Source organism: Pseudophryne corroboree, chromosome 5 (assembly GCF_028390025.1).
Source record: "Pseudophryne corroboree isolate aPseCor3 chromosome 5, aPseCor3.hap2, whole genome shotgun sequence".
Classification (NCBI taxonomy): domain Eukaryota; kingdom Metazoa; phylum Chordata; class Amphibia; order Anura; family Myobatrachidae; genus Pseudophryne; species Pseudophryne corroboree.
The window spans coordinates 238690912-238704610 of record NC_086448.1 but is presented as its reverse complement, the minus strand read 5'-3'; the positions used below and the strand labels follow the sequence as shown (position 1 = coordinate 238704610).

Here is a 13699-nt window from a genome sequence, read left to right as displayed (position 1 = left end):
AGCGCAGAATCCTTGCAGCTTCTGCCATTGCACTCCTGCTTCTCGTGCCGCCTTGTCGGTTTACGTGGGCGACTGCCGTGATGTTGTCGGACTGGATCAACACCGGCTGACCCTGAAGCAGCGATTTTGCCAGGCTTAGAGCATTGTAGATCGCTCTTAGCTCCAGTATATTTATGTGAAGAGACGTCTCCAGGTTTGACCACACGCCCTGGAAGTTTCTTCCCTTTGTGACTGCTCCCCAACCTCGTAGGCTGGCATCCGTAGTCACCAGGACCCAGTCCTGTATGCCGAATCTGCGGCCCACTAACAGATGGGCAGTCTGCAACCACCACAGGAGAGACAACCTTGTTCTCGGTGACAGTGTTATCCGCTGATGCATGTGCAGATGCGATCCGGACCATTTGTCCAGCAGATCCCACTGAAATGTTCGTGCATGGAATCTGCCGAATGGAATCGCTTCGTACGAAGCCACCATCTTTCCCAGGACTCTTGTGCATTGATGTACTGACACAGTTCCTGGTTTTAGGAGGTTCTTGACAAGTTCGGATAACTCCCTTGCTTTCTCTTCCGGGAGAAATACCTTTTTCTGAACCGTGTCCAGAATCATGCCCAGGAACAGCAGATGTGTTGTCGGGGTCAATTGAGATTTTGGAAGATTTAGAATCCACCCGTGTTGCTGAAGCACTACTTGTGTTAGCGCTACACCGACTTCCAGCTGTTCTCTGGACTTTGCCCTTATCAGGAGATCGTCCAAGTAAGGGATAATTAATACGCCTTTTCTTCGTAGAAGAACCATCATTTCGGTCATTACCTTGGTAAAGACCCGAGGGGCCGTGGACAACCCAAACGGCAGCGTTTGAAACTGATAATGACAGTCTTGTATCACGAACCTGAGATACCCTTGGTGTGAGGGGTAAATCGGGACATGTAGATAAGCATCTTTTATGTCCAAGGACACCATGAAGTCTCCTTCTTCCAGATTCGCTATCACTGCTCTGAGTGACTCCATCTTGAACTTGAATTTCTTTATGTACAGGTTCAAGGATTTCAGATTTAGAATAGGCCTTACCGAACCGTCCGGTTTCGGTACCACAAATAGTGTGGAATAATACCCCTTTCCCTGTTGTAGGAGGGGTACCTTGACTATCACCTGCTGAGAATACAGCTTGTGAATGGCTTCCAAAACCGACGTCCTTTCTGAGGGAGACGTTGGTAAAGCAGACTTTAGGAACCGGCGAGGGGGAGACCTTTCGAACTCCAGCATGTAACCCTGAGATACTATCTGCAGGACCCACGGGTCCACTTGTGAGTGAACCCATTGATTGCTGAAAATCTTGAGTCGACCCCCCACCGTTCCTGAGTCCGCTTGTAAAGCCCCAGCGTCATGCTGATGGCTTTGTAGAAGCCGGGGCGGGCTTCTGTTCCTGGGCAGGGGCTGCTTGCTGCCCTTTCTTACCCTTTCCTCTGCCTCGCGGCAGATAAGACTGTCCTTTTGGTCGCTTTTTATAGGAGCGAAAGGACTGCGGCTGAAAAGACGGTGTCTTTTTCTGTTGGGAGGGGGTCTGAGGTAAAAAAGTGGATTTGCCGGCAGTTGCCGTGGCCACCAGGTCCGAAAGACCGACCCCAAACAATTCCTCTCCTTTATATGGCAATACTTCCATATGCCTCTTGGAATCCGCATCACCTGACCACTGTCGCGTCCATAAACTTCTTCTGGCAGATATGGACATCGCGCTTACTCTTGATGCTAGAGTACAAACATCCCTCTGAGCATCTCGCATATAAAGGAAAGCATCCTTTAATTGCTCTAGAGTCAATAAAATACTGTCCCTATCCAGGGTATCAATATTTTCAGTCAGAGAATCCAACCACACTACCCCAGCACTGCACATCCAGGCTGAGGCTATTGCCGGTCGCAGTATAACACCAGTATGTGTGTATATACTCTTCAGTGTAGTTTCCAGCCTCCTATCTGCTGGATCCTTGAGGGCGGCCGTATCAGGAGACGGCAACGCCACTTGCTTTGATAAACGTGTGAGCGCCTTATCCACCCTAGGGGGTGTTTCCCAGCGCGCCCTAACCTCTGGTGGGAAAGGGTATAATGCCAATAACTTCTTGGAAATTAGCAGTTTTCTATCGGGGTTAACCCACGCTTCATCACACACATCATTCAATTCCTCTGATTCTGGAAAAAATACAGGTAGTTTTTTCACCCCCCACATAATACCCCTTTTTGAGGTACCAGCAGTATCAGAGATCTGCAAAGCCTCCTTCATTGCCGTGATCATATAACGTGTGGCCCTATTGGAAAATACGTTTGTTTCTTCACCGTCGACACTAGATTCATCTGTGTCGGTACCCGTGTCGACTGACTGAGGTAAAGGACGTTTTACAGCCCCTGACGGTGTCTGAGACGCCTGAACCGGTACTAACTGGTTTGCCGGGCGTCTTATTTCGTCAACTGACTTTTGTAATGTGCTGACATTATCACGTAATTCCATAACTAAAGCCATCCATTCCGGTGTCGACTCCCTAGGGGGTGACATTACCATCATCGGCAATTGCTCTGCCTCCACACCAACATCGTCCTCATACATGTCGACACACACGTACCGACACACAGCAGCCACACAGGGAATGCTCTAATCGAAGACAGGACCCCCTAGCCCTTTGGGGAGACAGAGGGAGAGTTTGCCAGCACACACCAAAAGCGCTATAAATGTATATAAACAACCCTAGAAGGTGTTGTTTACTATATATGCGCTCTTAATATATAAATATCACCAATTTATGCCCCCCTTCTCTTTGTTACCCTGTTTCTGTAGTGCAGTGCAGGGGAGAGACCTGGGAGCCTTCCTCACCAGCGGAGCTGAGCAGGAAAATGGCGCTGAGTGCTGAGGAGAATAAGCTCCGCCCCTTTTTCGGCGGGCTTTTCCCCGGTTTTTAAGAAACTGGCCTGGGTTAAAATACATACATATAGCCTTAATGGCTATATGTGATGTATTTATTTTGCCACTAAAGGTAATTATATTGCTGCCCAGGGCGCCCCAAGCAGCGCCCTGCACCCTCCGTGACTGAGTCAGTGAGCCGTGTGACAACAATGGCGCACAGCTGCCGTGCTGTGCGCTACCTTCAAGAAGACTGAGGAGTCTTCTGCCGCCTGCTTTCCGGACCTCCGTTCTGCCGTCTCTTCAGCGTCTGTAAGGGGGATCGGCGGCGCGGCTCCAGGACGAACCCCAGGCTGACCTGTGTTCCGACTCCCTCTGGAGCTAAGTGTCCAGTAGCCTAAGACTCCAATCCATCCTGCACGCAGGTGAGTTGGAAATCTCTCCCCTAAGTCCCTCGATGCAGTGATCCTGTTGCCAGCAGGAATCACTGAGATTGAAACCTAAAAAAAAAACTTTTCTAAACAGCTCTTTAGGAGAGCCACCTAGATTGCACCCTCTCGGACGGGCACAAAAACCTAACTGAGGCTTGGAGGAGGGTCATAGGGGGAGGAGCCAGTACGCACCATGTGACCTAAAAGCTTTTTTAGATGTGCCCTGTCTCCTGCGGAGCCCGCTATTCCCCATGGTCCTGACGGAGTCCCAGCATCCACTAGGACGTTAGAGAAAAAGAGGATTGCAGAGGTACAAGTACTGCCACAATACTTGTATTACTGGAAGAAGCTGTGAAGGCGATACCCAGTGATTGCTATCATAGCCTGTGGAGCTGATCAAATAGGGATTTCCTGCGGGAACACACAATTTCCAACCAACATCCCAAAATTTGTAGTGAATAGGTTTATTGATAAGCTGTATAATGGGTTTCAGTGAAGTATTCAACCTTTCCACAACTGCTTGTTTATGATGGTCTACCATCTAACTTTATATAGTGAATTATTATTGGATTTCACACCGATATTTCAGACTTTAAAAAGGACTATTTTCACTATTACATAAATCAGCCACAGAGTTGCTCCTGTAACCTCATAAATTAGAAGATATTGCAGTTGTACAGTATAAAAAGTAGCAAGCAGAAAAGAAGTACGAGGATGGATCACTTAGTATGGTAACAAGAGCTCTCACATGTGTAATGTTCTCCATTTCATTGTAATTTCCCCTCATGGCCATTAGGGTGTGTCTCCTATCAGTCATACTGTCCCAAGATCAGATGCAAGTTGGCGTGGCAGGCGGAGACAATGTCAAACATTGGGGTGCATAGTGTGATCAGATTTATGCATCTAAAGGGCACATCAGCAGCTGAAATTCATCATCAACTTGTTGAGGTGTACAGCGATAACATCATGTCACAGAAACAGGTTTGGTGCACTTACTGTGGTGGACATGCTTGGCTGGCCAGATCGCTGCTCATCTCCATCCTGCTGTCATCAAAGGTAGTGCACCAAACGCAAACCTGTTTCCGTGATATGACGTTATCACCGTACACCTCAACAAGTTGGCGATCATTTTAAACTGCTGATGTGCCCTTTAGACACAGAAATCTGATCATTCTACGCACCTCAATGTTTGACCATGTTTATGCCAGCCCCGCCATCTTACAATTGATGTTGGGATAGTAGAATATGAGGCACAGTCTAATGGCCATGAGGAGAAGCAGTGGTCTACCTGCTCTGCCCTGGTGGGAAATTACAATGAACTCATAGAACATTACACACGTCTTGTTACCTTCCTTACTGAAGCACCCTCGTACTTTGTTATCTACAAGTGTGTTTGACACAATCTACCTGATTCTGGTGCAATTTTAAAGGGTGTCAAAACACAACTCACCTGTTCTGATGGAAAAGGACACTGCTCTTCCTCTGTCATGTTTTATTAGAAGTTACCAATATGCAGAAAACCAACACAGAACATACACAGTAGTCTATTAACAACTGGCCTGTGGTTTCCAGTTTTCCTCCATTTTCCTCACCACAAACGTATCTGACATGGGCAGCCCTGTTCTCACACAATCTATCTTCTCCTCTTAAAAAAACAAATTATAAACATGGAACCTGTGCTGAATTGCACAGCTGCTGCAGTTCAACCTTAGGGTCACCCACGCCACCAAATGATAATATACACAAAAAAAGAAGAAAGAAGACCCAAAAGCACTGTACCAAAATTCAGACTATAATGACCATAAGCAAATAAGTATGTTGCTAACAAGCCATGTGGAAAAAGACAGTAGGACAACCTAGGTGGAAACCATGACTAGGAAAGCAAAGCAAGTAACCACATCACACCAACGCGTTTCATATCCAGTCCTTTGTCAAAGTGTCCACATCCCGGGCTGTGAGAAAGAGATTTTGGTTTTGTAACTCTATTCAGCAAACCTTCAGGTAATCATTTTAGATTACATCATTGGACATACGTACTTCTGAATTGTTTTATACTTTTACATATATTCATATATCCATTATAACATTTGTTTACTTATCAAATATTTAATGTTTTTTTAAAGGTAAATGCACCATTCGTGCATTTTTTCCATTTATCTTTGAGGTGTACCCATTTTAGGAATGTTAATGAAAGCTATATAAAGAATCCGGGAAACCATACCTAGAGGGGAAAATGTAACGACCTCTAAGATTTTCGGAAAGAAATTTGGGGACTAGGAGGTTTGATCAATGTCTGGACATCTAGTATCCATATAGGTTTCTTCTGGCTTCTAAGCAACATATTTACTTGCTTATGGTGATTATTGTTAAGATGGCTAGATCGTGGTTGTACCTTCATTTTTCTTTTTTGTATATTCTCTCTTCTACTGCAATATCTGCATGGCTGTGTGCTTTCATTTGATCTGACTGGCTACAGGCTGTTCTATGGCTCAACATAGGGACGTGGGAGTGCAAGTAAGTAGATGAAGGACAACACCAAAGGGTTTTCTGACCCTACTCATGTGCACCTCAAAAAGTGTTTCCTTACCAAGTGTGTGAGAACAACTACGGCATGGCTCAGTCAGGCTGACAACGGTCTGCTGAAGATCCATTCGGGGTGGGGTGGGGGGTGGATTTGGGTTCTTCCAGCCGTTGCACTTACAGGTTTCATCAGCCTGAAATAATTGCAAAATATTTGTTTTAATAAACATAAATCAATAACCCAATGCATCACTTGTTATTTTTTTATTTTACAAGACAATTCCATGAAATGTTAATAAAAATACAATTGCAGGGTTAGTCTCTATACAGGCTATCTCCCGATATCTTGTTGGTGAGGTTTTCTCTCTATTTTTTCTGTTCCTTTACCGACTGCTACTAAATGTTGTTGGAAGGATACGTATTGTTTCGTCTCCTCCTCGACTACCCTCTCTTATTCTGTTACCCTTTTTCCCTTATGTATAATCTACAAAATCCTACAATAAAGGTTTGTTTGTTGTAATTCTAATAAATCATAGCATACTGTATGTGTGTTTCAATTAATCTACACAAAACATATGCCAACGGGAATGAAAAGGCCACATTTACAACCACACATTCCCCATTTTGGACCCATTAATATCCCAAAATATGACAGATACAGAAGAAATAATTTCCTGCACTGTGATTTTTACATTTTTGGTCACAGGGTTGCTGAAGATTGGACTAAAAAAAAACGAAAAAAAACCCCACTCCATTCAAATTCCCCTTGACACGTTAGCTGGCAAATAGAGTGTTGTTCATTACAGTGGAAAGAAATATTTTGGTTTAAAACGGCGCAAAACCTTATATTTTACAAAATTAATATTTTGTGCTTGATCAATTTTGTCAATTTCTAGTCAAGTAACAGGCCTTACACACTTCTGTCAAGACTCATTTTAAAAGTATTGCATGATGTCAGTGAAAGGAAAAGCTAGGTAAGAACATCACCACATAAATGCAATTTATTTCCTACACGCAGGACTTGCATTGCGCAAAAAACATAATGACTCTACCACAACAGCAAAATTAGGGCAGTTACTATTACACTGCTAAATAAAACCGCAACCTATTAAGTAGTGAATGTCAGACTAAAAAGATAGTAATATACATGCAAGACGTAGTGTATCTTAACATTCAACGTAAATTGTCACATCTGATTCATCACATAAATGTAATCTATTGTTTCCTATGTCAGAGAAACAAATAGATCTTTAACATGCCCCAAATAGCTTAAATGATGTACCCTTAATAGTTTTACTTCTAAATATCTTGTTTCTTATTTTTTTCTTAAAATACCCATAAAGTTTAAAAGTCCTCAAGGTTGAACTCCTGCTGAATAACGTTTTTTCCAACACTTCCGCTGTCTAGCAGTCCCACATAGGGAAAGCCTACAGCTGCCAGATTCCAAATTGATATAGTGAGATGGACACCAACTAATTCACAGACTTGAAAAATGTAAAATATGAAAATCACATTGCAGCAATCAGAAGATTGCTTTCCAATGAGATAGTCGACAAGTTAGGTTTTTCATCAGAAAGTCCAGATAATTAATATAAAATATGCTAAACCAAGCAATATATTGGGCAAAAAAAAAAAAACCAGCAGAGTTTGATTAAATCAAATGGGTGGCTACGAAGTGTCTGACTTTGATCGCTTTTGCTCAGACTTTTCAAATTCCTTCCAAATTTAGATGCATGCTGCCATGCAGAGGCATCTCCTTACAGCAGAGACTAGGCATGTACGGTAAAGTGTTCTGTATGGACCATGTACGAGGTGAATTGTTCAAAAGAAATGCATTTTGACACGTCACTTTAATGTGCCTTGTAAATGAGGTCCAGATCCTTCCATTATAGGCAAGATTATAGGCAACAAAAAATTGAGAGGAAATCTTATAGAGTGACAGCATGTCAGAGGGACTAGAACCTACAGTACCTGGAGAGCTGTGCAGACATCAGATTAAGGGGGTTATTCAGAGTTGTTAACAAACCAAAAAAGCACATCAATGGGCAAAACCATGTTGCACTGCAGGAGGGGCAGATATAACATGTGCAGAAAGAGTTAGTTTCAGGTGGGGTTGTGTTCAAACTGAAATCTAAATTGCAGTTAAGCAGCCAGTATTTACCATGCACAGAAACAATATAACCCATCCAAATCTAAATCTTTCCACACATGGTTTTGCCCATTAGTGTACTTTTTGAATAACCCAAGCCAAATGTAGTCTGACTTGTTGAAATAAGATGCAGACGTTTTTTCACCCTCATTTATAGGTAGACAACAATCAAATGCTTCACTTACTATGTGAATCCCACTTGTAAAAGGTTTAGCAGCATTTAAACTAACAAAGGCGCAATGATCTGATTTACCAGCCAATCAGTTACTGGGTTTTTTTTTCAAACACAGCCTGCAACATGGCAGTTAGGAGCTTACTGGCTGGAACTTTCTCTATCTCCACTTTATCACTCACCAAGGCTTGGTATATCTGGCACTATGGGCAATATTCAATTGTTATCTAGATGGCGCCCAACAGAGCAATTCAATTGTTGTCCATTCGGACGTGATGGCTGCAGACACCGGCATTTCAGCTTGCCCCCCTAACAATCATAAAATATGTGGACAAACAGAAGCAAGTCTTGTCCCTCACCACACAATTGAACCTTAGGATGACTTATAAACACAATTCACTTAATTTAAGATTTCTTTAGAAATTTATCAATAAGAAAGTTTTGGCCTAGGGGTGGAGAGGTCACAGGTAAGAAGTGATCGCATTAGGGGTAGACAGTCTGCATGGGACTCTGGAGAGGTCACACAGGTAAGAAGTGATTGCATTAAGTGTAGGCCATGGAACCGGAGAGGTCACACAGGTATGACGTGATCGCATTAGGGGTAGACAGTCACCATGGAACTGGAGAGGTCACACAGGTATGAAGTGATCGCATTAGGGGTAGACAGTCTGCACGGGAATCTGGAGAGGCCACACAGGTAAGAAGTGATCGCATTAGGGGTAGACAGTCTGCATGGGACACTGGAGAGGTCACGCAGGTAAGAAGTGATCGCATTACGGGTAGACAGCCACCATGGAACCGGAGAGGTCACAGAGGTATGAAGTGATCGCATAAGGGGTAGACAGTCTGCATGGGACTCTGGAGAGATCACACAGGTAAGAAGTGATCGCATTACAGGTAGATAGTCTGCGTGAGACTCTGGTGAGGTCACAGAGGTATGAAGTGATCGCATTAGGGGTAGACAGTCTGCGTGGGGTGGGACTGTGGAGAGGTCACACAGGTAAGAAGTGATCGCATTAGGGGTAGACAGTCTGCATGGGACTCTAGAGAGGTCACACAGGTAAGAAGTGATTGCATTAAGTGTAGGCCATGGAACCGGAGAGGTCACACAGGTATGACGTGATCGCATTAGGGGTAGACAGTCACCATGGAACTGGAGAGGTCACACAGGTATGAAGTGATCGCATTAGGGGTAGAAAGTCTGCACGGGAATCTGGAGAGGCCACACAGGTAAGAAGTGATCGCATTAGGGGTAGACAGTCTGCATGGGACACTGGAGAGGTCACGCAGGTAAGAAGTGATCGCATTAGGGGTAGACAGCCGCCATGGAACCGGAGAGGTCACAGAGGTATGAAGTGATCGCATAAGGGGTAGACAGTCTGCATGGGACTCTGGAGAGATCACACAGGTAAGAAGTGATCGCATTACAGGTAGATAGTCTGCGTGAGACTCTGGTGAGGTCACAGAGGTATGAAGTGATCGCATTAGGGGTAGACAGTCTGCGTGGGACTGTGTAGAGGTCACACAGGTAAGAAGTGATCGCATTACAGGTAGACAGTCTGCATAGAACTCTGGAGGTCATAGATGCAAGCAGTGATCACATTAGGGGTAGAGAATCTGCATGGACTCTGGAGAGAGGTCACAGAGGTAAGCAGTGATCGCATAAGACTGGGGCCACAAATAGTGACCAAGCGGGTCCCGTTCGGCCGGGAGGGGGATCTTTGTGCACACGGATTCTGTTCTGTGGAAGGGTGGTCTTCGGTTTGCCGGCTGTCGGGATCCCGGCGCACAGTATACCAGCGCTGGAATCCCGACAGCCGGCACACCGACACTTTTTCTCCCTCTAGTGGGTCCACGACCCCCCTGGAGGGAGAATAAATAGCGTGGCGCGTGTAGCACGCCACCTTGACCACAGCGTGGCGAGCGCAGCGAGCCCGCAAGGGGCTAATTTGTGCTCGCCACGCTGTCGGTAAGCCGGCGGCATATTATACTACACCCCTGCGGGATGCCGCAGAACAGGATCTGGCCAGTGACACACGGGATTTCAATGGAACACAGTGCGGCCGTGCCGCACTGTGTGAACACATACAGTGGGGTTCGAAAGTTTGGGCACCCCAGGCAAAAATTAATTTTAATGTGCAAAAAGAAGCCAAGTAAAGATGGAAAAATCTCCAAAAGGCATCAGATTACAGATTACACATTCTTATAACATGTCAAAAAAAGTTTGATTTTATTTCCATCATTTACACTTTCAAAAGAACAGAAAACAAAAAATGGCGTCTGCAAAAGTTTGGGCACCCTGCAGAGTTAACACCTTGTACTGCCCCCTTTGGCAAGTATCACAGCTTGTAAATGCTTTTTGTAGCCAGCCAAGAGTCTTTCAATTCTTGTTTGAGGTATCTTCGCCCATTCTTCCTTACAAAAGTCTTCCAGTTCTTTGAGATTCCTGGGCTGTCTGTGACGCACTGCTCTTTTAAGGTTTATCCATAGATTTTCAATTATGTTGAGGTCAGGAGATTGTGAAGGCCATGGCAAAACCTTCAGTTTACGCCTCTTGATGTAATCCACCGTGGATTTTGAGGTGTGTTTAGGATCATTATCCATGTGTAGAAGCCAGCCTCTCTTTAACTTCAGCTTTTTCACAGATGGCATCAAGTTAGCGTCCAAAATTTGCTGGAATCTTATTGAATCCATTTTTCCTTCTACTCGTGAAATGTTCCTTGTGCCACTGGCTGCAATACAACCCCAAAGCATGATTGATCCACCCCCATGCTTAACAGTTGGACAGAGGTTCTTTTCATTAAATTCTTTGACCTTCCTTCTCCAAACGTACCTTTGCTTATTCCGGCCAAAAAGTTCTATTTTAACCTCATCGGTCCACAGAACTTTATTCCAAAATGCATCAGGCTTGTCTATATGTTCATTTGCAAACTTCAAACGCTGATTTTTGTGGTGAGGACGTAGAAGAGGTTTTCTTCTGATGACTCTTCCATGAAGACCATATTTGTACAAGTATCTCTTTATAGTGGAATAGTGTACCACAACTCCAGTGTCCGCCAGATCTTCCTGGAGGGATCGTGCAGTCAAACGTGGATTTTGACTTGCTTTTTCTCACAATCCTGTGAGCTGTTCTGTCTTATATTTTTCTTGGTCTTCCAGATCTTGCTTTAACTTCCACTGTTCCTGATGACTGCCATTTCTTAATTACATTCCGAACAGAGGATATGGGCATCTGATAACGCTTTGCTATCTTCTTATAGCCTTCTCCTGCTTTGTGAGCGTCAACTATTCTCAGTTTCAGTGTTCTACACAACTGCTTAGAGGAACCTATGGTGCTGATTGTTGGAGCAAGGTCAGATGAGTCTGGGCTTTTAAAACCTTTGAGATTGACATCACCTGGTCTTTCCAGACGATGATTGAGAACAATCCATGACAATGTCAGGTCTCAGCTGTCCAAAGGGGGCAGTACAAGGTATTAACTCTGCAGGGTGCCCAAACTTTTGCAGATGCCATTTTTTGTTTTCTGTTCTTTTGATAGTGTAAATGATGGAAATAAAATCAAACTTTTTTTGACATGTTTTAAGAATGTCTAATCTGTAATTTGATGCCTTTTGGAGATTTTTCCATCTTTCCTTGGCTTATTTTTCCACATTAAAATGAATTTTTGCCTGGGGTGCCCAAACTTTCGATCCCCACTGTACATTGAAATGTATGCATTCTCATTGAAATCCCGCCGTCCTGTCATCCGGCCTGACCGCGGCATCTTGTGGTTGGATCCGGCTGCGGCGGGGCTGCCGCACATGTGTCGGCGCCTGCATAGGTGCCCATGTGCAGTCTCCTTGCAGCCAAGCAGGTCGCGCTGAACGGGACCCGTTTGGCTGCTATGTGTGACCCTACACTTAGGGGTAGAGAATCTGCATAGACTCTGGAGAGGTCACAGAGGTAAGCAGTGATCGCATTAGGGGTAGACAGTCTGCATGGGACTCTGGAGAGGTCATAGAGTTAAGAAGTGATTGCATTAGGGGTAGACAAGTCTGCATGGGACTCTGGAGAGGTCATAGAGGTAAGAAGTGATTGCATTAGGGGTAGGCAGTCTGCATGGGACTCTGGAGAGGTCACACAGGTAAGAAGTGATTGCACTGATAATTAACTCTGTAGTGAGCATTAACCCCTCCAGTGCTACAACTATTTTTTTTACATGGGTGTAAATGATTTGAGGAGATTTTTACATAATTGTACTACTTAAAAATATTGGGCTTAATTAAAAGGGCTTTGAAAACAGACCAAGTTCATACAAAAGGTGCACATATCCAGTAATTTTGGCTATTAAAAAATAAAAATTGTGTGTATTGCTCTTTCATTAACTTGTTAAGACATAAATAGTTCTTAAAGTTGCCAAGACAAATAGTTACTAAGCTATTTGACCCCTACTTAATAATTAAAACTGTTACATATTTATTTTGGCCAAGGGGCTTGGTCAAGACTATGGCTGGGGCACCGTGAACAGAGAATGCAACCACTGAAACATACTGCATAATTTTAAATGTAAAGCTGGGTATACAGTGAGCAATATGTTGTCCGATCCGGTGGATCAGACCGACATATCAGGCACATATCGGGCAGTGTGTAGAGTGTATGCCCGCTATTCCGGTGCCCACGGTTGCTAACGACGTCGTCAGGTTTGAGGTGCTGCGCATCAAACCTGACTATATCGCTAGCGTCCTGTAATATGCTAATGAAAGACGGAACATAATCATTCTGTCGCTCAATGTGTACCCAGATTCCCATATGTCGGTCCGTTGGACCAACATATAAGCTGGGTACACATCATACAAGTGTGTATCCAGCTGAAGTGTTTTGTCACCTGGGGTCAACGCCAGTACTACACATTTGAAATTCTATTTTAGAATAATATGAGACAAAAAAAAAAATTGTGACACCATACTGTACGGTTAGATTTCAGGTGACCACTGGAGACTGAAGTGCTTCACATCAAGACATCAAGTAAGATTTTATTCCAGCAAAAAGGCACAGCAATTTAGGAAGATAGGTACAGCTTTACATGAAACAGCAATCATGAGAGCACAGCAAACAAGTAGGTCAGAGTCCCTAGTGACCAGCACTCGGAGGGCAGCCAAAGGTTCACACCCTCCCAATCACCCCCCCCCCACCACCACCACCACCACCTGGACTGCTCCACACAAGCAGGTTTATATTCTTGAACTAAAAGAAGAAAGGGTGTGGTTATCTAATAAGCCACAGGTTAACCCTTTCCTCAAATATGGGTAAGTGCCACCCTGCCACAAGCACATACAAAGAGCATCATGAATCTCAGTGACTCGATGTGGTAAAAATCAAGCATTTTACAATCATAGATAAGCATTCCTGTAATCGTGCACTGTTACCACACTTTGCCAATAGGCGTAAAAACTAATTCTGTAATCCTTATACCTATCATTTAAGTGTGGAAAACCATTTTATTTGCCAGTATGTAAAGTATTATATTGAACTTGTAAAATATTACACAATAAGAACCTAT

At 44.0% G+C, this 13699-nt stretch overlaps 1 protein-coding gene across 2 annotated transcripts in view; it reads right to left on the bottom strand.

Moving 5' to 3' along the window:
- Window positions 1–13699, bottom strand: part of KAT2B (lysine acetyltransferase 2B) — a 181660-nt gene that overhangs the window by 90601 nt on the left and 77360 nt on the right. For both annotated transcript variants that reach the window (XM_063922198.1, XM_063922200.1), the window contains exon 2: window positions 5907–6033. In XM_063922198.1, the coding sequence (XP_063778268.1) occupies window positions 5907–6033 (127 nt within the window). The remainder of the gene's footprint in view (window positions 1–5906; window positions 6034–13699) is intronic.